The sequence below is a fragment of the Schistocerca piceifrons genome, chromosome X, assembly GCF_021461385.2.
Source record: "Schistocerca piceifrons isolate TAMUIC-IGC-003096 chromosome X, iqSchPice1.1, whole genome shotgun sequence".
Taxonomy (NCBI): Eukaryota; Metazoa; Arthropoda; class Insecta; order Orthoptera; family Acrididae; genus Schistocerca; species Schistocerca piceifrons.
This window is the reverse complement of record NC_060149.1, coordinates 139,414,060-139,440,609: the sequence shown is the minus strand read 5'-3', so window position 1 is coordinate 139,440,609 and position 26,550 is coordinate 139,414,060. Positions and strand designations below refer to the sequence as shown.

At 43.1% G+C, this 26,550-nt stretch overlaps 1 protein-coding gene across 1 annotated transcript in view; it reads right to left on the bottom strand.

Moving 5' to 3' along the window:
- The window catches only part of LOC124722222 (nose resistant to fluoxetine protein 6-like), a 96,149-nt gene that overhangs the window by 27,502 nt on the left and 42,097 nt on the right, over positions 1-26,550 (bottom strand). Inside the window, exons 8-10 of the mRNA XM_047247416.1 lie at positions 24,022-24,101; positions 13,258-13,353; positions 10,493-10,622 (exon numbers count right to left, since the gene is read on the bottom strand). Of these exons, the coding sequence (XP_047103372.1) occupies positions 10,493-10,622; positions 13,258-13,353; positions 24,022-24,101 (306 nt within the window). The remainder of the gene's footprint in view (positions 1-10,492; positions 10,623-13,257; positions 13,354-24,021; positions 24,102-26,550) is intronic.

Sequence of the window (26,550 nt, the reverse complement as noted above, 5' to 3'; positions counted from 1 at the left end):
TTTCTTAGTACATCACAAATACCAGTAATGAAGGCATAGTACGAGGGCGTTTCTTTTTTCTCGGCCAATTTCGGTTGGAAGAATGCAGAATTTGCTGCGGGACATCGTGGAATATTCTCGCCTCAGCCCCTATAGTTTCATGAGGTTCCAATAGGAGGCGGCGTTATACGCATCCTTAGAAATGGCGTCTGTAACGGAGATGAGTTCCAAGCACAGAGCTGTCACTGAGTTTCTTTTGACAGAAAACGAGAGCATCGCAGATATTCATAGGAGCTTGCAGAATGTCTAAGCGACCTGGTAGTGAACAAAAGCACGGTGAGTCGTTGGGCGAGAGCTGTCCGGTCTCTAGCGTGCCGGCCGACCATACACAGCTGTGACTACATGCGGACATTCTCATTCTATGTGATAGAAAGGTAACGATCAAACACCTTGCTGCACAACTGAACGCCTCTGTTGATAGTGTTGGCACACTTGTCCACCAGTTGGGGTACTCAAAGATATGTGTCCTCTGGCTTCCTCGCTGCCTAAGAGAAGATCATAAAGGGCAATGAAGGACCAGCTGTGCGGTGGTGCTTGCACATTACGAGGCTGACAGTGGCACTGTTTTGTGGAACACCGTTACAGGATAAGAAAAATGGGTTCTTCACTTCGAACCGGGAAGAAAACGGCAGTCGACAGAGTGGAGCCACACCACCTCTCCTCCGAAGAAAAAGTTCTAAACCGCACACTCAGCCGGTAGAGTCTTGGCGACTGTCTTTTGGGATTCTGAAGGGGTTATTCTATTTGTCTCTAACGTAGGTGAGACCTAAACCACCTCTCGTTTCGGGTAGTCACGGTTTGATAATCTACCCTAAAGATTCGCCCTCTCCATATAAACCACGCTAGAGCAGATTCAATTCGTTCCCCTATTGCTGAAGGCAAAGGGAAAATACTTGCGAGTTAGTACACCTTAGGAAGTATAGCGAGATTTATCAGTGTATCATATCTAGAGAATGAGTGGAATTCTCTCGTAATACCGCCCGGAGAATGTTGAGCTTAATTTTCCAATTCCAGGCCGCTGTCTTGACAGGACATTTGCTAAACCGTATCCCCAGAAGTTTGATGGTATCCGCTTGTTCTACTGGTCCTGTTTCAACGAATCCTATCCCTCTGCCTAACTGTAAAATGCTAGATTTACTTACATTAATTTTAGCTCCAGAACAAGAACTATAAGTCTGAATCACGTCCTGTATCTTCATAACATCAGTCGGATCAGTCAGATACACGGCCAGGTCATCAGCATAACATCTGAAGACGAATTTGTTGCCTTCGATTTCAGTTCCAGGGAGCTTGACAAGTAATGACCGTAGAAGAGGCTCGACTGATAACGAGAACAGCAGCATCGAGAGGGGGCAGCCTTGTCGTATCGACACTAGGATGGGAATTCTCGCTGTGCATTGCCCATTGACAAGAATTCTTGAAGTTGCATGAGTGTATAATCTCCTGATGATATCGACGAAAGAAGGTTTAATTCCCATTTTCGACATGACACGTAGCAGGTAGTTGTGACGGACCCTGTCAAACGCTTTCTCCATGTCCAACGCCGTGATGGCCACTCTGCAGTTGGACGCCGAGGCGACAGCCGTTACATCCCGGCATTCTGCCAGCGCTTGCTGTATTGTCCTCCTTGGGACGGCACACGACTGATATTGACCGATGAGGCGACGAGCAATGGTGTTCAATCGACGAAGCAATACCCCAGCAACTATCTTGTAGTCAGCGGATACGAGCGATATAGGATGCATGGTTTTCAAATCTTTAGTGCATCCACTTTTAGGAACCAATACTATTAGCTCTTCTAGAAACTCACAAGGAATAGTGGCAGACGTAGGTAGTTCGTTGAACACTTCAGGCAGCGTACTACCGATTAAATTCCAGTACTTTAGGTAAAACTCTACGGGTAACCCATCGGGTCCAGGGGATTTGTTCCTCTGGCTTCCTTTCAACGCTTCGTACAGTTCTTCTGTAATGATAGGAGTTTCCAGTTCTGCGTTTTCTGCATCCGTCACAGTCGAGTCAACGTAGTTTAAAAAGGCCTCACAATTGTCGTTGTCGCCCCTTCAGCATACGGTCTCGGGAAATAATCATGGGCAAACTTTTTGATGTCCTGCTGGTGGAAAGTTGGATTCCATCATCATTTCGGAGAGAACTTATGTGCAGCCGGCTTCCTCTTTTCAGTTCGGCCAGAAGGTGGAAAAGCGCAGTTTTTTAATTCTCAAGGCCGCTGTTGTCTCTCGATCTTATTTTAACTCCCTCTATTTGCTGGCGTTTCAGAGCAGTTATTTTGGCCTTAATTCATTTTATTCTCATGGTGTGAGGTGCTACATTGGCGGTATCTGGGTATAGTTTCCTTAGGTACTGGAAGTAGAATTCCTCTGTGTGTCTTTCCCACTGTTTCTTTTCAAAAGCGTTGCGTTTGAGTAAAGTTCGTATTTTAGGTTTTGCATGTGTTACCCACCATTCCACTTTAGTTCCGTAGCGTCGTATAATCCTTCAGCATATTTCCCAACCTCGCGTTAACTCGTGCTCAATTCCAGTGCGCATCAGGTGTGAGATATTGAACTTCCAGACACCTCTACCCAGAAATGTCCTTTGCCTGGGCATGTTAATCGTAGCCACAACTGCCAAATGGTCAGAAAAAGTCACTGGAGAAGTTTCAACGCTGAGAACACTATTTTTTAGACGACGAGAGGCGTAGATGCGGTCTATCCTACACATGGAATGGCTAGTAATACAAGTGAACCCTGGGTTCGCTCTAGGCTGGCTTTGAAAGGTGTCGATGGGCTGCAGTCTGTTCACTAAGTCTCCCAGTTTCAGGCATATGTTAGGATTGGGCGTTTGGTCGGCGGCGGAAAGAACACAAAAAAATGGTTCAAATGGCTCTGAGCGCTATGGGACTTAACTTCTAAGGTCATCAGTCCCCTAGAACTTAGAACTATTTAAACCTAACTAACCTAAGGACATCACACACATCCATGCCCGAGGCAGGATTCGAACCTGCGACCCTAGCGGTCGCACGGTTCCAGACTGTAGCGCCTAGAACCGCTCGGCCACTCCGGCAGGCCCACTGTGTTAGTAAACACTTCTTGCAACATGACTATGTCTATATCAAAAGCATATATAAAATCACGTACGCATTCTATTTTTGTCAAACTAGTGATTCTGTTAATGCTAACTGTAGCTATACTATACGATTGTAGATCAGTGCTACTACACATTTCTGTCAGGCTTCGATGCACAGCTGTGTGTTAATAGAAGTTATCTTCCATGTCTTCTTCAGTTCCACCGAGCTTCAACGGCTCGCGTCCGCCACTGTGTGTTGCCGGCGGATTACATTCCTCCATATCCTCATGCCAAGGTGAGTTGTCCTGTGGTGTTGCGGACACGTCCATACTGTTAGGAGCGAGCTTATCAGTACGGAAATCACTATGTTCTGTGCTGGACAGTGTGGCCGAGCAGTTCTAGGCGCTTCAGTCTGGAACCGCGCGACCGCTACGGTCGCAGGTTCGAATCATGCCTCGGGTATGGATGTGTGTGATGTCCTTAGGTTAGTTAGGTTTAACTAGTTCTAAGTTCTAGGGGACTGATGACCTCAGATGTTAAGTCGCATAGTGCTCTGAGCCATTTGAACCATTTTTGAACTATGTTCTGTGCCAAAAGTCGCGGATTCGCTGCTTTGCGATTTGTTACGAATCTTTTCTCCGGAGACGATAGATTCAGCATCTGCTGCTTGCGATTGGGGGGGGGGGGATTTCGTGTTGGAAGGAGTCCCTCTCCTCCTATTCTTCGTGCCTTGCCTTCAGGTGTTGCTGTCATTGTTTGGTTTTGAGTACTGGCTTCCTTATTCTCCTCCCATGCCCCTAGATTGTTGGCTCTGCGTGGTTCTTTTTTCCCCTTCGGTGCGTCTATAGGTTGGTTGTTCGCGTTTGCTGTGCCTTTTAGAATCATTATGATGTTTGTGGATTCCTCCAATTTTCCTGTTCCTCGATCTGACAGTACTGCTCTTCTTGATTTCTTCGACATTTGTTGATGTTCTTCTTGGCTGTCCGATGGCATGTCATGTAGTTTCTGTCGTACCTGCTGCGCTTTTTCTCTCAAGGAGGGAGCCATTGTTTCTGCTCCTTGATGGGTAATCCTGCGTTTTTTGTTTTGATTTTCGGTGGTGGAGCTTGCTGGTGTTTCGTCGTTTGTCGTCGGTACTTCAATTTCATGTGAAGACTGCTTCTCGATGTTCGGAGCTACGGTCGTGCCAATGTCTGCCTCGTTCAGTGTCAAAGGCATGAGCAGTAACTGTATCATCTAGAGTTTGTTCTGCAGTGGTCGTTCTCGTTCGAATGTCCTCTTCGGCGTGGCCCGTAGTGTTATCAATACCTCTGATGTCGTAGCTGGTGTTCCACGAGCTGCTGAGCCGTGCGTTATCGGTAGCTGTGACGTAGTGGGTGGAACAGGTGCCTCCCCCGTCGGCAGTTGTATCACTCGGCGCTACAGACACTGAGTGCGTACGTGTCCTGTGGAGCCAAATCCAGTGCATGTTCTAGGCTGCTCTTCATAAATAAAACTATCCCTATATCCACAGACGTTAACATAGGAGGGAGTATGCTTTATCAAGCCAATTTTAACCTACCGCACACCATTTAAGGCCGGAAATTTATGTGCACCGGGGGACCACTTCTCAGCAATGTTATTTAGAATGGTGCCATAAGGCTCCAACACTGCATTAATCTGCTCTGAGGTTATTTCAAATGGTAGTTCGAAAACTCTAATACTTCTAAGTCCAGCGTGAGTAAATTTGTGGTAAGATCTTATGGGACCAAACTGCTTAGGTCATCGGTCCCTAAGCTTACACACTACTTAATCTAACTTAAATTAACTTACGCTATGGATAACACACACACCCATGCCTGAGGGAGTACTCGAACTTCCGACGGGGGGAGCCGCGCGGACCGTGACAAGGCGCCCAAGACCGCGCGGCTACCCCGCGCGGCATGTGTAACTCTAACGTTACCGACTTTGCCGTCAGAATGTTTGAATTTTAAGTTGTTCCCATATAATTCTACAATTTGGTCACATTTTCGGGATCCTTTAACTTAAGATAGACGGTACTACTACCTATCGACAGATGAATTCCAATTATATCCTCAGCTTTTAACTACTTCTTCTAGAAAGTCCTCTGCTTCAAACGATTTAGGTCGTGCGTAATTATTGTCAGACATAAGCTTCAAAGTATCTTTCCTTACACACTCTGCCATTAGAAATCAAATCTGCTCTGCGCGAACAAGTTATGAACGCTCTACGGCGTTACACTCACCGACAACAGCGCACGGCCGCTAGCAGCGGAGACGTAAACACGACTCACTTCCGCATGCTACAGCCGCCAAGGGCCGACTGCCGCTGAGCCAAACACTTCTTGCTGAACCCATTGTCACCGAGCGGTTCTAGGCGCTTCAGTCTGGTACCGCGCGACCGCTACGGTCGCAGGTTCGAATCCTACCTCGGGCATGGGTATGTGTGATGTCCTTAGGTTAGTTAGGTTTAAGTAGTTCTAAGTTCTAGGGGACTGATGACCTCTGCAGTTAAGTCCCATAGTGTTCAGAGCCATTTCAACCATTTTTGAACAATCATTAGATATACTCCTGGTATGCTGTAGCGCCTAGAACCGCTCGGCCACTCCGACCGGCTGGACAATTGATGAGATGCACATGCTGATAGATCCGTATCAAAATTTCTTTTATTTGATAAACGCTTGGCCATCTGAAGTTCCCACCTGGGGCACTTACATCTCACCACGCCCTACATGTACCATGAATTTGGGCGAATTCGACGATGACGATTAGGCGTCCTCTCCTTGTAAGAGGCACAGGGAGTACGCACTGTGCGCCTTGCGTATACAGTGTGTGTTGCCTAGAATCCAGTCATCTGTTCGTGACAACCTGTGGCAGAGCCCCGCACTTGCTCCGAGATGTTCTATCACAACAACAAGATCTGCAGTTGACTGCATGTGCTGTGTGCTGTGTGCAGTTCGGTACCCTTTAATTCGTTGTCACTGCCTGAGTTGAAACAGTTGTGTGTTCATGGACACCGTACATCGCACTCAAGACCACTTTTTTTTTGAGTCATTAATCTTCTGACTGGTTTGATGCGGCCCACCACGAATTCCTCTCTTGTGCAAACCTCTTCATCTCAGAGTAACACTTGTAACATACGCCCTCTATTATCTGCAGGATGTGTTCCTATCTGTGCCTTCCTCCACAGTTCTTACTCTCTACAGCTCCCTCTAGTACCATAGGAGTCATTCCCTGATGTCTTAACAGACGTCTTTTCATCCTGTCCCTTCTCCTTGTCAGTGTTTTCCATATATTTCTTTCCTCTCTGATTCTGCGCAGAAACTCCTCATTCCTGACCTTATAGTCCACCTAATTTCCAACATTCGTCTGCGGCACCACACTTAAAATGCTTCGATTCTCTTCTTTTCCGGTTTTGTGTGTGATGTCCTTAGGTTAGTTAGGTTTCAGTAGTTCTAAGTCTAGGGGACTGATGACCTCAGATGTTAAGTCCAATAGTGCTTAGAGCCATTTGATTTGATTTCTCAAAAATTTCTTCCTCAAATTAAGACCTATGTTTGATACTAGTAGACTTCTCTTGGCCAGGAATGCCCTTTTTGCCATTGCTGGTCTACTTTTCATGTCCTCCTTGCCCCGTCCGTCATTGGTTATTTTGCTGCCTAGATAGCAGAATTCTTTAACTTCATCTACTTCGTGACCATCAATCCTGGTGTTAAGTTTCTCGCTGTTCTCATTTCTCGTACTCCTCGTTACTTTTGTCTTTCTTCGATTTAGTCTCAATCCATATTCTGTACTCATTAGACTGTCCGTCCCATTCAACACGTCTCGTAATTCTTCTTGACTTTCACTCAGGATAGCAATGTCATCCGCGAATCGTATGATTGATATCCTTTCGCCTTGAATTTTAATTCCACTTCTGAACCTTTCTTTTTTTTCCCATCATTGCTTCTTCGATATACAGACTGAACAGTAGGGGCGAAAGACTATATCCCTGTCTTACATCCTTTTTATCCGAGCACTTCGTTCTTGGTCGTCCATTCTTATTATTTCCTCTTGGCTCTTGTACATATTGTATATGACGCGTCTCTCCCTATAGCTTACCCCTATTTTTCTCAGAATTTCGAACATCTTGCACCATTTTACATTGTCGAACGCTCTTATCAGGTCGACAAATCCTATGAACGTGTCTTGATTTTTCTTTAGTCTTGCTTCCATTATCAACCGCACCGTCAGAATTGACTCTCCGGTGCCCTTACCTTTCCTAAAGCCGAACTTATCATCATCTAACACCTTCACAGTTTTCTTTTCCATTCTCCTGTATATTATTCTTGTCAGCAACCTGGATGCATGGGCTATTAAGCTGACTGTGCGGTAGTTCTCGCACTTGTCAGCTCTTGCAGTCTTCGGAATTGTGTGGACGATGTTTCTTCTTTGGCAGACGTAGCGGAAATGCATTTGCTGATCAGTAAAGCAACAGGCTGGGAATGCTTGGCAGCAGGTCTGTATCAAGGATGCATCCCTAACAGTAGACAGCCATATCACGCACTGTTCCAGAAGCTACATGGGCGATTGTGTGAGTATGGGACCTTCGATCAATGTACTGAGGGCGTCAACACAAGAGGTGTTGGTACGCTGCAATTTGAAGAAGAAGTACTGGACAGAGTTGAGAAGAACCGGACTACAAGCATATAAAGCTATCGCAAGAGATATGGACGTGACTCACACGTTCGCGAGGATAGTGCGTAGTCAGCACTGGTTGCAACCATGACATTTGCAAGAGACGCAAGCTCTTGGACCACCTGTCTTCGAGCCCGTTTGCGGTTTTCACAGTGGTTTATGCAGCAACACATTACCGAGCGTGAGAGTGTGTTGTTCACAGCCGATGCGCGTTTTAAGAGAGACAGCTATTTAAATACTCACAACAGCCGCTTGTGGGCAGAAGAAAACCCATGTTCAACCGTGATCAGAGATCGCCAAAAACAGTTTCCAGTAATCGTGTGGCCTGGCGTCGTCGGTGAACATATTGTTGGACCTGTTTTTGTTCCAGTTCGTCTAGGCAGCCATATGTGTCACAAATTTCTGGCAAATGACCTACCCAAGCAGTTAGAAGTTGTTCCGCTGAATGTCCGATCGAAAATGTGGTTTCAACGTGATGGCCCACCACTACATTCTAACCGTCGTGTGCGCACGAACTTCATTGACATGTCTGATGTGACTGAATTGGGAGAGGCGGGCCTGTTCCATGACCATGACAGTCATTTGATATCATGCCAGTCGATTTCTTCCTGTGGGATCACATCAAACAAATAGCGTGTATACTATGCCTGTAGAATGTCACGATGACGTGCTGTTCGAACGAATACAGACGTCATGTAATGCCTTTTAAACAATTCCTGGAATCTTCCGATTTCCACCAGGCAATGCATCGGCGCTGCAATGACTGTAATCAGGTGAGAGGTCGCCATTTTGAGCACCTGCTTTAAGTTCATACGTGGACGTTTTGATGTAACAAGAGCTAGCTGGACTCCATTTACAGTATAAGACTGGAGTAAACGTTTCGCAAATCGACGTGGTGCTTCCTTTTCCTTACGTTTATTCAGTTTCGTTTCTGTTTATTTCTTTAAATGTTCTTCAGCGAACAACCGGGGAATGTATTGAAAAACTGTATTGTCTTTCAGTGTTTAAAGTATAGGACGTGCCTCGCTGTCAGCTAGAAGTTAATCTGTGGGTTTTATTTCGAGGAAATTATCCCGATATTCCCGAGAGATTTTGTTTAAATCATCGGAAAAGTTACTTCCCTCGTAGCAGAGGCTACTAATAAATTTTAGCACATAGAAGATTTGTAGTAAGAAATAATCATGAGGGAGGAAAACTACGAGGAGATCTCATAAGAATAATCGAGCTGTCTACATTGAATTCGTCAGCCCTGGATGAATGACATTTCACCGAACTTGAATGGTCTACTGCCAGGTGTGATGCGTTTCCATACTACTCCAGTAAACTGATAGGCTGATATTCAACAAGAAAATCTTAAGAACGAGTGTCTCTAAGAGGGGACAGATATTTTAGTAATGAATCAGGATCTCCCGAGGAGATCACGAATGTAAAATTAGAGATTAGAGCGCGCACGGAGGCTTTCAGACAGTCGTTCTTCCCGCGAACCATACGCGACTGGAACAGGAAAGGGAGGTAATGACAGTGGCACGTAAAGTGCCCTCCGCCACACACCGTTGGGTGGCTTGCGGAGTATAAATGTAGATGTAGATGTAGATGTAGATGTAGATGAACTTTAATTTTTCTTGGCTTACCTACTTTCACACGGAGCAGATGACTGTACTGTAGGCAACACACATTGCATACACACACTGCAGAGTGGCTATGCCCTACCGCCCCTACCGCCTACCAATGATAAAAATGCTTTGAAACACCCTGTATGAGTTATTTATAGGCCTCTTTTATCATACGCATAGAAAACTGGAGTTTGACAAAACGAGATGAAGAAGCACTAAGGCTAACGAAGAGTAAAAAAAGTCAAAATGGTTGGGGTAGTAAAGGACGTTGTCAATGGTGAATATCGAATCCAAAATTAAAAAAAGAAACATAGAACTATATCACCTGATTAAAGAACCTTACATTGCAAGAAAGGTAAACGTAAGAGGGATTAAACGAACTGGTCGTGTAATTAGAACAAAATAAGATTGTGGTAGAAGAAATTTCAGGAAGAAGAAAACCATTAGGACGACAAGGAACGACATTTGTAGTTAACATGAAAAAGGGCCAAAAATTTATAGAAATTAGAAACTGGAAAAACTATGCCAAAGAAAGACAAGTCGTCAAAATATTTTTAAGTTAGCAACAGAGAGCTTACATGTCTTGTAATTGCTTTATAACAATAATAATAAAATATCGTTTGACAGATACCGGCATCCTGCTATGAATAATGTCATAATTACTTCAACTGATAAACATATAATTCCATAATTTTTGTTGACTGTGTTCCACAGCTTTGATAAATCTTAGAAATAACATACTGTAACACTTTAAACTACTGTATAATTCATTAGTAATTGTGCGACTAGTTTCGGTCAGAGACGATTTTCCAATACGAATTTTGTCAATAGCAGGTGTATATATCATGAAAAAAATGTCAAAAAAATAATATTTATAAATAATATTTTGACATTTTTTGTGATATGTATATGTAACACCTGCTATTAAGAAAAAATGCTCTGTAAAATGGTTTCTGACCAAAACCGGTTCAACAGTTAAAAATAAATTATACAATAGCTTCACGTGCTACAATATGTTATTTCTGAGATATAATCCTAATTTGATACTAGACGCATTTCTTGATTTACAGGATACTCTGATGCGACAGCGCAGCTTCTCACCTTAGGTATGCGAATTTTGCAGTTAGTCCTGTTCAGCAGATATCCGACGCACATCCCAATAACGTAAGGTCCCAGCCTGGTCCAGGGCTTATCGTACAGCTCGTCGAATAGACCGAGAGGTTGATCTATGCTAAAAAAGATGTTCTTGAGGTAGTTGCATAAATAACAGATTATTTTGAGCAATAAATGAGACACTGTGTCTAACAATGGAGAGATTTAAAGAAGAACAGCCTCAGCATCAAAAAATTACATGCTCCATTGTTCGCATCTTGGCTATTTTCCCATTAACACTTCTTTTCAGGAAGTAAGAAAAGTCATAACTTGTTTGTCTCGACGGTTTCCAGACACTATTTTTAGTGCATAAAGTAAGGTATATTACCAGCATTTGCGTTATGAGGTGAATGACAAATATTTTCTATGAACAGTTTCTTTTAATGGTTTCTCCCTTCATTTAAGAACATACGTCTTTGAAGAGCCCTGTTGGATCAGTATTTTTCGTACGATCAGAAACAGAAGCAGTTAACGAATTGCACTACAATTTGGACAGTGAATTTAATTTTTATTTTTTTATTATTTTAAATATGCTGTTTTCAGATAAATGATACATTGAAAAGACAGTCAAAGGTGAAATTTTGTTAATTATTGCGAAAACATCTAAAACCATTTCCGTAACCTTGAAGCTAACCTACTAAATTCACTGCCGAGCCAAGACATTATGATCACCTGCTTAACAGCTAGTTTGTCCGTCTTTGGGACGAAATACATCACTGATTCTGCATATCAGGGATCAGACAGTTTGTTGGTAGGTTTGTGAAGGTATGTGGCATTAGATGTCTACGCACAGGTCACGTAATTTCACGTAAATAACGGGCCGCTGATTTGCGTACTCGGTGATCGTGCCCTATAGCGACCCGGATGGGTTCCATAGGATTTACATTAGATGAATTTGGTCGCTGAGACATCAACGTGAGTTCACTATATTGCTTCTCAAACCATTGTAGCACGGTTCTGGCTCCGGGACACGGGCAATTATATTGCTCAAAGATTACATCACCGTTGAGGAACACATCAAGCATGAAGGGATGCAGGTGGTTCACAGCTGTCAACGTGTCTTCGATTACTACCACAGGTCCCACGCAAGCGCAAGAGAATGTTTTCCATAGCATAATACTGCTCCCATTAGCCTGCGTCCGTGGCAAGCAGCACGTTTCGACCAGCTGCTCACTTCGATGACGGCGTTTCTGGAGACGACCAGCGACCTAGTGTAGCATAAATGTGATTCATCTGAAAAACTGATACGTTTCCATTGACCCTGTGCCCACTGCAATCGTAATTGGCGATGTCGTTGGAACAAAATGTGATCACGTACGGGTCGTCTACTGCGCAGCTCCATGTTCAACAATGTACAATGAACGGTGTGCTCCGGAACACTTGTGAGTGCAACAGCATTGTGTTCTTTCGGATAGATGTCACAGATCACCATCTATCCTACTTTACAAGGCAGACAAGCCTCCAAACCCCACGTTCTGCGAAGAGTCGTGGACATCCAAGCATTCAGCGTCTAATAGTAGTTTCCCTGTCCTTCTACCTCTTTCCGTAGATGCTCACGACAGTAGCACGCGAACATTCGACCAGCTTCGCCGTTTTCGAAATACTCCTTCACAGGCTCTACGTAATAATAATCTGCCCTTTGTCAAAATCCCTTATTTCAATGGATTTTCCCATTTATAGCCCGTATTTTCGCAAGGGTGATCTCCCGTCCATGTCTTCTCCGCTTACACACTTTTGTTACCGCTTCAAGTGCCAACAACGTCACCAGGCAGCTTTCATCGTAGCGGTGGGCAGTGGTCATAATATTTTGGCTTGCCAGAGTATTAGTAAGTGCCTTGCTTGATGTATACAGGGTGTTACAAAAAGGTACGGCCAAACTCTCAGGAAACATTCCTCACACACAAATAAAGAAAAGACGTTATGTGGACATGTGTCCGGAAACGCTTAATTTCCATGTTAGAGCTCATTTTAGTTTCTTCCACCTACGCTCAATGGAGCACGTTATCATGATTTCATACGGGATACTCTACCTGTGCTGCTAGAACATGTGCCTTTACAAGTACGACACAACATGTGGTTCATGCACGATGGAGCTCTTGCACATTTCAGTCGAAGTGTTCGTACGCTTCTCAACAACAGATTCGGTGACCGATGGATTGGTAGAGGCGGACCAATTCCATGGCTTCCACGCTCTCCTGACCTCAACCCTCTTGACTTTCATTTATGGGGGAATTTGAAAGCTTTTGTCTACGCAACCCCGGTACCAAATGTAGAGACTCTTCGTGCTCGTATTGTGGACGGCTGTGATACAATACGCCATTCTCCAGGGCTGCATCAGCCCATCAGGGATTCCATGCGACGGAGGGTGGATGCATGTATCCTCGCTAACGGAGGACGTTTTGAAAATTTCCTGTAACAAAGTGTTTGAAGTCACGCTGGTACGTTCTGTTGCTGTGTGTTTCCATTCCATGATTAATGTGATTTGAAGAGAAGTAATAAAATGAGCTCTAACATGGAAAGTAAGAGTTTCCGGACACATGTCCACATAACATATTTTCTTTCTTTGTGTGTGAGGAATGTTTCCTGAAAGTTTGGCCGTGCGTTTTTGTAACACCCTGTATAAAACAAGTAGCCTGATGGGTTAATTATTCGCAAATCTATCAGAACAAACATCTCTTACAATAAAAAAAATGTGGGTCTCTAACTTTCCTTACCTTGGTGTGTGATTCGTGTTAAGTGTAATCACCGCAGTAGTAATCCAAGAACAAACGAGCAGTGTGAACATCGTAACAACGGCTGTCTTGAAATATCTACAACAAAGTCGAAGAATTCACATAATAAATAAAGTGACAAATACACAATAACAAAGAAAATGGGAGAGGATGCTTAAAATTATAGTAAGCGCCACGGCAAAGTTTCGAATTAACGTGTGGTGCGCTGTGGAAAGCATGACAGCTTGCAGCATTAAATTATGATACAAAGAAATACATCCAATTGTAAAAGTTATGGGTGATATATCGATTAGAGCTCACCAAGTTTCGTTGGAAATTCACTAGTGTCTGTCACTTTTCTCTATTGATAATGTAAGGAGGGATGGTTTCTGTAGGACGGTGACGAATAAATGTCATTGCTCCTGTATGAGGCAATGGGAAGCCGCAGGTGAAAGAAAAATGGAAATTGTTTTCTGCCTCACAGCATCTAATGACAATTTGACATTGATGATCTTTCCATGAGATGTGAAATTTCATTTCGGTTTCGTGTTGCGTTCCACAACCCGTGAAACGTCAGCGGATGCTAAAGGAACATTTAACAGCCAAACCGGTAATATGTTGACTTTCTGACACCAGACTGTCAAATGGCTGATCGCTGAAAGTTTATCTATGGATAAAAGTAATAAAGTCTCATCCATACTTACTTTCGACCAATTCAGTATTTAAATGTTGATGATTAAAAGTTAAATCCATTTATGACTCTAAAATATATCCACTTTTTTTCCTTGTGTTTCGTGGTAGCAGTTTTCACTGGTATGCATCCCTCTGATGGCGAACAGTGCATTCTTTCAGCCGAATGTTGGTGACAACCCGTCTTACATGAACTCTTTGAGACATCGGAGGCGTTAGAGTCGTAAGATGATCCATGATCGCGCAACAGCCGTCCGTGAATAAACAAGATTGCTTGGAGCAGGGTCAAAGGTGAACAAATTCCTAACGAACACATAGTGGATCGCCTCAGACCGATAGTATTATTCATTGTTTCTAAGACATCCATTTGATTTGATCCATTACATCGTCAAAATAGCGGACATAAACCAATAACTCACTGAAAGACAGTACACTTAAAATATGCGCCTTAACAAAAATTGTAATTACAACCATAACATCACATTCGTAGGATTCGCCAGTTCGCAACCGAATTGTCACACTCCTACGTAATCTAAACATCGTGGTGCGCCACACATCAATCTGTCACCACAATATACACTATGTGGTTGAAAGTGTCCGGACACCCCCAAAAACATACGTTTTCTGTATTAGGTGCATTGTGCTGCCACCTACTGTCATGTAGTCCATATCAGCGACCTCAGTAGTCATTAGACATCGTCAGAGAGCAGAATTGACCACTCCGCGGAACTCAAGGACGTCGAACGTGGTCAGATAATTGGGTGTCACTTGTGTCACACGTCTGTACGTGAGATTTCCACACTCCTGAACATCCATAGGTCTACTGTTTTCGATTTGATAGTGAAGTGGAAACGTGAAGGGACTCGTACAGCACAAAAGCGTACAGGCCGACCTTGTCCGTTGACTGACACAGACCGCCGACAATTGAAGACGGTCGTAATGTAATAGGCAGACATTTATCCAGACCATCACACAGGAATTCCAAGCTGCATCAGGATCCATTGCAAGGACTATGACAGTTACGCGGGAGGTGATAAAACCTGGATTTAATGGTCGAGCGGCTGCTCATAAGCCACACATCACGCAGGTAAACGCCAAATGACTCCTCGTTTGGTGTAAGGAGCGTAAACATTGGACGATTAAACAGTGGAAAAACGTTGTGTGGAGTGAAGATTCACGGTACACAATGTGGTGACCCGATGGCAGGGTGTGGGAATGGCGAATGCCCGGTGAACGCCATCTGCCAGCATTTGTAGTGCCAACAGTAAAATCCGGAGGCGGTGGTGTTACGGTGTGGTCGTGTTTTTCATGGAGTAGGCTTGCAGCCCTTGTTGTTTTGCGTGGTACTATCACAGCACAGGCCTACATTGATGTTTTGAGCACCTTCTTGCTTCCCACTCTTGAAGAGCAATTCGGGGATGGCCATTGCATCTTTCAACACGATCGAACACTTGTTCATAATGCACGGTTTTAGGCAGAGTGGTTACACGACAATAACATCCTTGTAATGGACTGGCCTGCACAGAGTTCAAATGGTTCAAATGGCTCTGAGCACTATGGGACTCAACATCTTAGGTCATAAGTCCCCTAGAACTTAGAACTACTTAAACCTAACTAACCTAAGGACATCACACACACCCATGCCCGAGGCAGGATTCGAACCTGCGACCGTAGCAGTCCCGCGGTTCCGGACTGCAGCACCAGAACCGCACGGCCACCGCGTCCGGCCTGCACAGAGTCCTGACTTGAATCCAATAGAACACCTTTGGGATGTTTTGGAATGTCAACTGCGTGCCAGGCCTCACCGACCGACGTCGGTACTTCTCCCCAGTGCAGCACTCCGTGAAGAATGGGCTGCCATTCCCCAAGAAACCTTCCAGCACGTAACTGAACGTATGGCTGCGAGAGTGGAAGCTATCATCAAGGCTAAGGGTGGGCCAGCACCAAATCGAATTCCAGCATTACCGATGGAGGGCGCCGCGAACTTGTAAGTCATTTTTGATCGCATGGTGTATATTCCAAAAAATAATGTAGAAGCAAAATAAACATTTACAAAGTTCTGCTCTATCTCTATTAGCGCACTACGTCGTCATGCATCGCATCTTAACCTTATGCGTTACAGCCGACATCCGATACTGATAATTCAACCAACGTCATTATGTGAAGAGACAGCTGATGTTTTAAAAGTTCCCTGCAATCGTAGCCAATGATCGAAATGTATCCACATTCTTCACGCCTCATTGGTCCAAGCGAATTTGTCTATCCTTCAAGGGTCCGATCGCAATTGTCCTGCATTCGTGTTAACGACCGTGCTCCGTGGCGCGTGGTTAGCAGAGGTACTATAGGGCGATTTTTATTGTACCCCACAGCGAAGAAGTAGGTCTGAATAGTATGGCAGCTCACACATTGTTGTTCAACTGTGAATTTTCGAGAGATCGGCAGCACTATGTATTGCCTATCCGCTGTAACAATACGAGCCACCCTTTGGGAACCCCTGGAATCCACGCGGTGTTGGCCATTTCAGTGTCTGTGTTACGCGAACCGAGCTATCATCGGTAGATCTTTTTCACTGTTTCTCCAGAAATGTCAAATGAGTGCACAACTTTGGGCTTGGAATGTGCTGTGTATTTGGTATCGATCTCCTAACCTGAGCTCTAATGTCTTGCTCATCGTGTGGGGATTGTCACGCACTCGGCCTGTGCTAGACCTATCGACAACACGGTCAATAGTCGCACTGATCTGTTTTGTTGCCAAGACGAGAGAAACGTTATACAATCTGTGATTGGTTATCCGTCAGATAGTTATTGTTGCATGCGTAACAAGCCCAGACTAAGCTGTATCAGTAACGTCTTCGATGCAGTCCACACACTGTTATCTGCCCTAACATCTGTATCAGAAGTTATGCAAAAAATGTATTACTGAACTACTAAATGCCGTGAATGATATTCGCAGCCGAGCTCTGTTAAAAATCTCTGTATTAGAAGAACTTATATTTCAATACTCAGAGATGAACATGTGGATTATTATTCGCCGGCATGTCCCAAACGCCTTTCAGCGGGGGGACTGATGACCTCAGATGTTAAGTCCCATAGTGCTTAGAGCCATTTGAATTTGAACCTCTCGGTGAGAAGTCTGCGGCTTGCTCAGCATCACTGAGCAGAAGTGTAGTTTGACAATACCAAGTCATGGTGTCGTAACTGATCTGAACAGTAGAAGTTCTGAATCTCTGTAGGCATCATCCGCGGTGAAAAGACTCCCCCTGCTTCCTGCAGCGAAGTGTTTGGGTATTACAGCTGTGTTACGTGAAAATTCACTTTTGTTATTTGGGACTCGCTGAGAAAAATATGTCCTCTAATGACGTGATTATTATGTATATCAGCCAGCTACAATGCTCTTCAGATGGTTTTTATTTACATGTAACGTAAAAACACCAAACGAATGTATTATAACTTTTCTAATCATAGTTATACGACATTAGATATAAAGAGCAGACCAGGGCAAGTGAAACCAACCAATCCCCATTTTTTCAATATCTACAAACAGAAAAACACGATGTAAAACCCATAAACGAAGCACTATAAATCCTCCATTTACGCAAAAGGAAACAGAGATATATTCACATGCATACAGTAACCCCACAAATTTACTGAATGAAAAAACCGACCTAATGCACAAAAAGTACATAGAAAACTTTATTCACATTATAAAGCAAGAAAACGCATAAAGAAATAAATCAGAGACACTAAATAATACACATCCATAGCAACAGCGATGGCAACATGAAGAGTATACAACAAAGACATAACACCAAGAAAAAATCACAAATCATTGACAATAACAAAATTATTACGAAAAAATAAAAATATAACACAAAAATTTCACTAAAACTAAAACAAATTCCAGGCAAAAACATAATTAGAACCAAATCTATAAAAATAATAAAAAAGCTATGTAAACATGTAATACCACTGGTACGTGTCCAACGTATATCTAAGGAGAAACTAATAATTCTAAAAAAGGAAAGGACATTGTATCAACGATATTAACTGTAAGGTGAAAACACTAAACGAATGTATTATAACTTTTCTAGTCATAGTTACCGTAACTTACTTACGTATTTACAGAACACCTGATGATGGCAATATACCGGAAAAATTGGAAATTTGTGGTAAGTTCCTATGGGACCAAACTGCTGAGCTTATCGGTCCCTAAGCTTACGCACTACTTAATCTAACTTAAACTAACTTACGCTAAGGACAACACACAGACCCATTCCCGAGGGAGGACTCGAACCTCCGACGGGGGAAGCCGCGCGGACCGTGACAAGGCGCCCGAGACCGCGCGTCTACCCCGCGCGGCGCAATATGCCGAAATGGGCTCATCGTGAGTGATTTATAAAATAAAAACCATTTAAAGAGCAGTGTAGCTGGCTGATATTCATATTAATAATTCACTCTCACGGATTAAATAAATATACGCTTACCGTAAGTGAGACAGGACTTGTATTACGCACATAATGTGGACATTGACTCGAAAATCATTGAGTGTAAAGCACAAGTCTGCCATGCAAGAGATGATCCTTAACACAAGTGAGACAAAACATCGCTGCAATACGAGACCTATGGGTGTGCGTCTGCGTTATAAGGAAATGTTTTCAGTCGGGGTTTACTGTTTAGAGTGTATAATACATCGGCAGAAACTCTAGCTGGATTCGACGGGTGTTGCTAGAATACTTCTGCAAACTTTTATGTAATAAAATTCCGTGACGAAGGCATGCGTGGAAGTTTCATGCGAGGAATTCAGACATATTGTTGGGTAGCTCACAGGCGAAACCCGTAGCGCGACTAAGAGTAAAAACGGAAAGCCAATTAGCTTGTGTGCCGACTCGGCGTGCTGTCCAGCGCAGCTGCACTCACATACGAGTGCGGACAAAGAACGCTGGTTAGCCTGCTGGTCGCGGTACAGCTTTGCCATTACGAGTAGAACGCCAAGCGCGTACCGTAATCTCTGTAGTCTTTTTCACACGATTTTACAGAAGCTATTCATCCAAAAAATTTGATTTTTTGCGTTACGCACAGCTTTATATGTCATCTTCATAGTGATGTGCCCATCATTTCCATCATTTCGCTATTATTCATACTTATTGTGATCTTCTCATTTGCAGCTCGTGGTCTAGTGGCTAGCGTTGCTGCCGCTGGATCACCGGGTCCCAGGATTGATTCCCGGTCGGATTGGGAATTTTCTCTGCCCAGGGATTGGGTGTTTGTGTTGTCCTCATCATTTCATCATCATCATCATCATCATTCGTGACAGTGGCTGCATTGGACTGTGTAAAACTTAGACTGTGTAAAAATTGGGACTTTGTAGGGACAATGAGGTTTACCGTAAGACGACCACCTTGGTCGTCTATTGCTTGTTTAATAAGACGCTCTTTCAAGATTCTATTGCAATAGCTACTGCAAGGTGAGTTTGTACAATTTATTCTGTGTTTTGACAAAAAAATAAGAAAAAGAAAATTAAACTGTCAACAATGGAAATGTAGCCATTCTTCATGACTGATGAAGCTTATTCATAAGATGAATTGTTAACGATTCAGACAAAAACAAATCGCCAATTCTGTTGTAGTTTTGGCAGAATTCTGTAACCCAGAGTATTGTTAACATTGAATGACTGGAATGGAAACTTACCAAATGGTTTTTTTTCCTGTTGTTCATCTGAGAAATATGAAAATAATTCGCAGGAAATTCTATTCATATCCCCATTCAGAGTGAAGTGGTGAACTTCCTCAACATAATTATTTTTTAATGTGTTAAAGATAGATTATACATATTTAAAATTTATTTTAACCTCAATGAGTAATCTCAAGCGGTTCATTAATTTTGAAACAATGTAATTTTTAGGGCCATCGATAGCTGGTGAAACGAGATTTGCTAAGTGAAGAAATTAGATGTTTATCTTCATATCGAGAATGTACTTCTTGATAAGCTATTGACTGATTTTTCTTCAGTTCCTCTCTTAATAAATCATTGTTTCAGGACGTTTAAGATACAGGAAGAATCAATTGCTAAGTTTCAGTTTCTCCTGTTCCTTATTAAAAATACGTTGTGTTACAAGATAACTCTGAAATTGCAACAGAAGGAACGATTCCGAAAAGCGTCATGAGTGGCGATTTTTGGTTAAAAAATTAATAACCGAGATGAAAATGAATAGCCCATTCTGTTTCAATTTCAGAGGAATCCTGTAACCAGCGAACAGCTGGAACTGAAACATACCAAAAGATTTTCTTTCTACGCCTCAATAATATTTGACATATGAAAAAGTACAGCAAATACCATACTATCTACCTGTTCCTATCCCAGTACAGAGTGAGGGAGTGAATCTTCTTACTACTAATATTTTAATGCATTAGTGATATTGCCTTTCACGAATAATTGGCACAGTTCTGCAAGTCTTCACGGCTTCAGAGTTACAAAAGTGTTTTATTGTGTCTGTTCTACTCTACAGAAAAAAATGCAATATTGTTCTATTAGGAATATATAACAAACTTCGTGCCTGTGTGTCTGCGGATAAGAATGTTACAACAACACGCTAATCAAATTAATTTATTATCTTCTTGGGACTACTCATTAACGTTAAAATAGATCATAGGTCTACGTGACATATCTTTAACACATTAAAAGATAATTATGGTGGAGAAGTTCACCACTTCAGTCTGAATGGGGATAGGAACAGAAATATGATACACTAAATACTGCGAATTATTTTCATATGTCTCAAGAGCAACAGGGAGAAAATCCTTTGATAAGTCTCCATTCCTGCAGTCACGACAACTGACAACTGGGAGAGCTGTGTGCTGAACACATGCCCCTCCATATCCGCATCCAGTTATGCCTGTGGGCTGAGGATGACACGGCGGTCGGTCGGTACCATTGCGCTTCAAGGCCTGTTCGGACGGAGTTTTTAAGTCATCATTCCAGACGTTCACTATTACAAATACGGTAAGTTACAGGATTCCACCAAAACTGCAACGGAATTGCGATTTATTTGTTTCTCAATTGTTAATAATTTCTCCTATGAAGAAGCTTCATCAGTTATGAGAAACGATTACTTTTCTCTTGTTGGCAGGTTTAATTTTTTTGCCAAAACAGAGTACAAATTGTGCAAACTATTCTTGCAATAGCTATTGCGACAGAATCTTGAAACAGAGTGTCTTATTAAACAAGCAATAGGCGACCAAGGCGGTCAGTACCTTACGGTAAACCTCATTGTGTCGGTTTGCTGTAATATAAGAAATTTCGCGATTTTTTTTCATAACAGCAAATTCGCTTTTCAATAGCTGTCGAAAACTGCTAAATAAATTACAGTTGTTAACTGAAAAAATAAAATAAAAACCATAGATTCTGCTATATCGCCGTAGGTAAGAAAGTTCCATTTGTTAGCCATATAGCAAAATTCTCTCCACTTTGCGTGGTATGACATACGAAAATCTCATATTGATATCTTGAATGGTTTAGGAGATATGAGGTATGTTACGTATATTTCAGCCTGCCGGTGTGGCCGAGAGGTTCTAGGCGCTTCAGTCTGAAACCACGCGACCGCTACAGTCGCAGATTCGAATCCTGCCTCGGGCATGGATGTGTGTGATGTCCTTAGGTTAGTTAGGTTTAAGTAGTTCTAATTTCTAGAGGACTGACGACCTCAACTGTTGAGTCCCATAGTAATCAGAGCCATTTGAACCATTTTTTGAATATTTAATTCTCGGGCGCGGGCAATCGGAAGTGTACGCGCAACATAAATTCCATTTTCTCGAAATTGGAGACAGACAGAGACCTCCTCCCAAGTCCTAAGAAAAATTCAATATCTTACCCAAATTTCAGTCACAGCAACATATGGTGTAATATGCACCAAACTCAAAATCATAGTGACTCATATATTTCATTGCAAACTTTTTTGAATTTGGTGCAGCGTCTCACTTCAATGAGAATATCGAAATTTTGGGCACTTCACCATGAAGCGCAGCGCCAACCGGTGCGCCGAAAGCAGGCAAAGAATGTCTCATTCATTCCGGCTCGCCAGCAGGCGCGAGGGCACGTCGGTCGCGCTGCCACCCAGCTGCCATTGTGTACTGCCTCATTAGATAACGAGGAAATATCTTCCGTGCTGGCTAAAGCCACCTCGCGCTGGGTTCCCCTACGTAGGTAACTCGCTTTCTTTCTGTGCGCACCCTAATGCCCACTGCGTTCTTGCTCTTGAGACGTACCAATATTACGACTTGTTTAGTGAGATATATTATCAGTCATGAGACTATGTAATTACAAATTTAGACCGTCTAGTTAATGACTGTTTCCTAAGTTGCTGATGCCTGACAGATCGCTTTTATACACAGGAACGCATTTTATGTCCAAGGGTGATAAAATGATTGGAAATTTCGTAATTAATGAATTGTCATTGATATACATTTCTTCCCAAAATTTCACTAAGGCTAGTATGTGTGTTTGAATTATAGGGAGTAATATGTGATTGACAATGTGATTAGTGTCTTTCGGTTAAACAACGTAAGTATACACTCAACAAGAATCATTCAGATACAGAAATACCACTGCCGTGTTTCGATAAAATAAAGAACGTGAATAATAAGTTTATCTGATAAATAGGTAGCAGGTTTCCCAGATTCATGTTGACACTAAAACACTTGTTACTTTTCAAAAAATAATGATCGTGCGTCACATGAGAATGTGAAGGTGAGAACAATAGAAATCCAGTTTTCCTCCACTTGTCTTAGAACATTAAGGAAAGCGGTTACTAGTTCTTTGTAACCAGGAAGACAAGAAGATTTCTGGGTATTATACAGTTACACGTGATTCAGATGCCCCTACCGACGTCGTTTTATGTAACCCGCAGTGCTATATCTGCCCTTCAAAAACCACTTTCAAGCTTTTCATATTCTCTTGAAACCATCCACAAGGCTTTCATATTTCCTTACTCGCTACGCGAAACTCTTATTCCTACAGAAAAAATGAACGGGACCTTTTTATAGGAAATTTAATACAAAATTTTGTACTGTGGCACGTTTTCGTTAGAGGCCGTAGTTTTTGAGTTATTCAAGAAAAACGTGCAAAAGTGACCTTCAAACGCACACTCACTCCCACACTAAGGCCCCACCGGTCAAGGTTTCTAGTATATTGTTCGTGGCACTCCCTCCTACCACTGTACAAAAATTTGCTGCTGCACGAATTACTTCTCACATTCGACCTTCTTTGGTCTTCAACGACAATCCTTATTACGCTATCAGCTTAGTCGACCACTTAAAAATTGTGAAATTGACGTTTATGTAAATTTTACCTAACAATTTTGCGAATTTTAGCAGCATAAAATAAGTAATTACGTCGTTGTTCTCGTCAAGCCTTCTGAATACGAAACTACTGTGCTTGTAAGGGTTACATTTGGATCGAATTGTCAATGTAATTAGTTTTAGCGTAACGTTTTCAGCAGCTGTTTATCTTTTATTAACCTTATGGGCACGTTTAAATTAATCATGTTAACGAAACAGCCGACTTTGCTGGTGACGTAATAGCCCAATTAATAGAGACGAAAAACGGTTGAATATCGGGAATAGTTCCCGTAGTCCGAAATTTTTGTGCAGTGGTAGGAGAGAGTGCCACGTAGAGCATACGAGAAATCCTGTCTGGTGACGTATGAGTGTGGGGGTGTAGGTGCGTTTAAAGGTCACTTTTGAACGTTTTTCTTGAATAACTCGAAAACCGTGGCCCCCAGCAAAAAGTATCCTAGTACAACATTTAGCTACAATAAATTTCCTACAAAAAGACCCTGCCCATTTTTTCTGTGGAACTAATAGTCTGCGCGTAGCTAACGACAGAATATTAAAATCTCCCTCGTAATTGTTGAAGGCCCAGTAGAGGATTGCAGGTTACATCAAACGACAACGATATGAGCAGCTGGATCACCATATATATCAAAGTACTAAACTAGCTTTGACAAAAGTACTAAACTAGCTTTGAGAAAAGGAAAACGGGAAATGGAAAAAATTAATCCGTTAAAGCGCTAAAGGTCACTTACACTGAAGACACAAGCAGCAGTATCATTCCCAGGGCGTAGAACTGGGTGTCGTTCGCCAGGTACCAACTCCATATCATGCACTGCACATAAACAATCATATAACAGTGTATATTTGTAAAGTACACAGAACATATTAAGACATTAGAATAAAACCTTCTACCGCCATACTTGAATGAAATAGTAAAATTTATTTATTTTTCAATTTCTTACAGTTGACAATATTGAACTTCAATTCACAACTACACTGCTGGCCACCGTAAATGCAACACCAAGAAAGACAAGAGGTAGCACAACAAAATTTATTTTGTAGATAACATGTTGACCAAGTATCAAATGATTACGTTTACAGACGTCTGTGACATGTGGTTCCTGCCAGAATCAGTAGCCAGAGTAGCCGCGATTGTTGGAGATCACCGCTGCCACACGTCTCGGCATTGAGTCAAAGAGACGTTGGATGTGTTCCTGGGGTACAGCAGCCCAAGCAGCTTCCACACGTTGCCAAAGATTACCTGGTGTGGCAGTTGGGGATGTAATCTGGGTCACTCGTTGAGCAACCATGGACCACATGTTTTCTATCGGCGAAAGATCCGGAGAGCGAGCCGGCCAGGGAAGCAATTCAATCTGGTTATTGACGAAGAACCTTTGGACAATGCGTGCCACGTGTGGTCGCGCATTATCCTGTTGAAATATGGCTGTGGCCGAGCCCTGAAGGTAAGGAAGGACAACTGGCTCCAGCACCTCGGATATGTGGCGCCGGCTATTTAAAGTACCGGCAAAGCGTACTAGAGGCGTGCGAGAGTAATATCCAATACCGCCCCATACCATAATACCCGGTGCAAGACCAGTGTGGCGGTGCATAATGCAGCTGTCCAGCATCCTCTCTCCACGGTGTCTCCACACTCGAATCCGACCATCGTGGTGCTGCAGACAGAAGCGTGCCTCGTCAGTAAAGACAACGTCATTCCATTCTGCCGTCCACATCCGTCTGTCATCACACCATTGGCGACGGAGACGTCTGTGGTTCTGCGTCAATGGTAGACGAAGCAATGGACGTCTTGCGGACAGACCACTCTGCTGTAAACGGCGTCGAATGGTACGCGCAGACACTGGATGATGCGTTACAGACGCAATGTGCTGTGCTATGGTTCGGGATGTCACTGAGCGATCCGTCACTGCCATGCGCACAATTTGCCTATCAGCACGTGCAGTGGTGCACCGAGGTGAATGCGATCGACCACGTCGGTCCGTCGTACCCTCCTGCATCCAACGGTCACATATCCGCATTACAGTTGTTTGGTTTCGTCCAACACGACTAGCGATTTCTCTGTATGATAATCCACAATCTCGGTAAGCCACTATCCTTCCTCTGCCGAACTCGGATACTTGATCAAAGAGATGTTCGCTGTTGTCTACGAGGCATAACTGATCGTCTTGTGAAACAACCACAAGGTAAACACACGTGACGAACGTACACTCGTCGAAATCGCCAAGCCTTAAATGGCGCTATGAGCTGGCGCCACAGGCGGGCGTGATGTGCGTCTGCGCTGAAATTCTAATCAGTTGCATATCTCATCGCTGCAAACCCATGGTGTAAATTTCACTTGATTCGGATGCTTCCTTCAGGGTGTTGCATTTACGGTGGCCAGCAGTGTAGATGAGTCTCATTCTATGCAGACAGGACTACGAACCGCCCTCTAGTTTTACCTCCGCCAGTAGCTCTCTCCTACCTCCCATACTACACAAAAGCTGGACAAGCACTACTGGAGGAAGTTTTGGAGAAATGGCTTAGCCCCAGCCTAGGAGATCGTTTCCACAATGGACCTTTCACTCTACAGTTGCCTTTTGAGACGCGGTCCGGTTCTAGTATAACTTGACAATAGACGTATCTGCGCGTGGAAACTCCGAGGAGAACGAACGTTGCAAGATTACGTTCGTATCGTCACGCAGGCCCAGCAGCTGGCTTTACAGTCTGGAGTGCAATTGGTGCACAGCACGATCATCGCTAGTGCGCATAGCAGGTAGTTTGGACAACAGCCATTGCATTCATGATGTGTTGTGTTTGGTGGCTGTGCTCTATCTTCGAAGTCTCTCAGACGTTATCCTTCAACAAGATTACGCAAGACCGCCTATTTCCCGTGCTGTCCTGACCTATCTCAGTACAGAGGGTGTTCGACTGTTGCCGTGGACTTCATGCTCTATAGATCTCTCATCCAATGGAAACATCTGGTTATGGCTTGCCGAGAGACAGCCTCTTCGAATGAAGAATTCTGGCACAGAGCCCAAGTAGCATGGAACAATGTACCCGTATCTGATAGCCAAGCTCCGTTCAACTCAGGGTTGGAATCACTGTTTCTGCCAGAGGAGGCAACTCAGTACATAAATTTCTCACCACGTATATCCCAAATCCTCACAATAAAGAAAATTTCGTTATATGCTATGCTTCCTGGTGTTGTAATTTTAGTGGATAGTTGTATATTAGCACTAATATGGAGGATGTTACATATGACCAGCAGAAAATAATAGATGTCG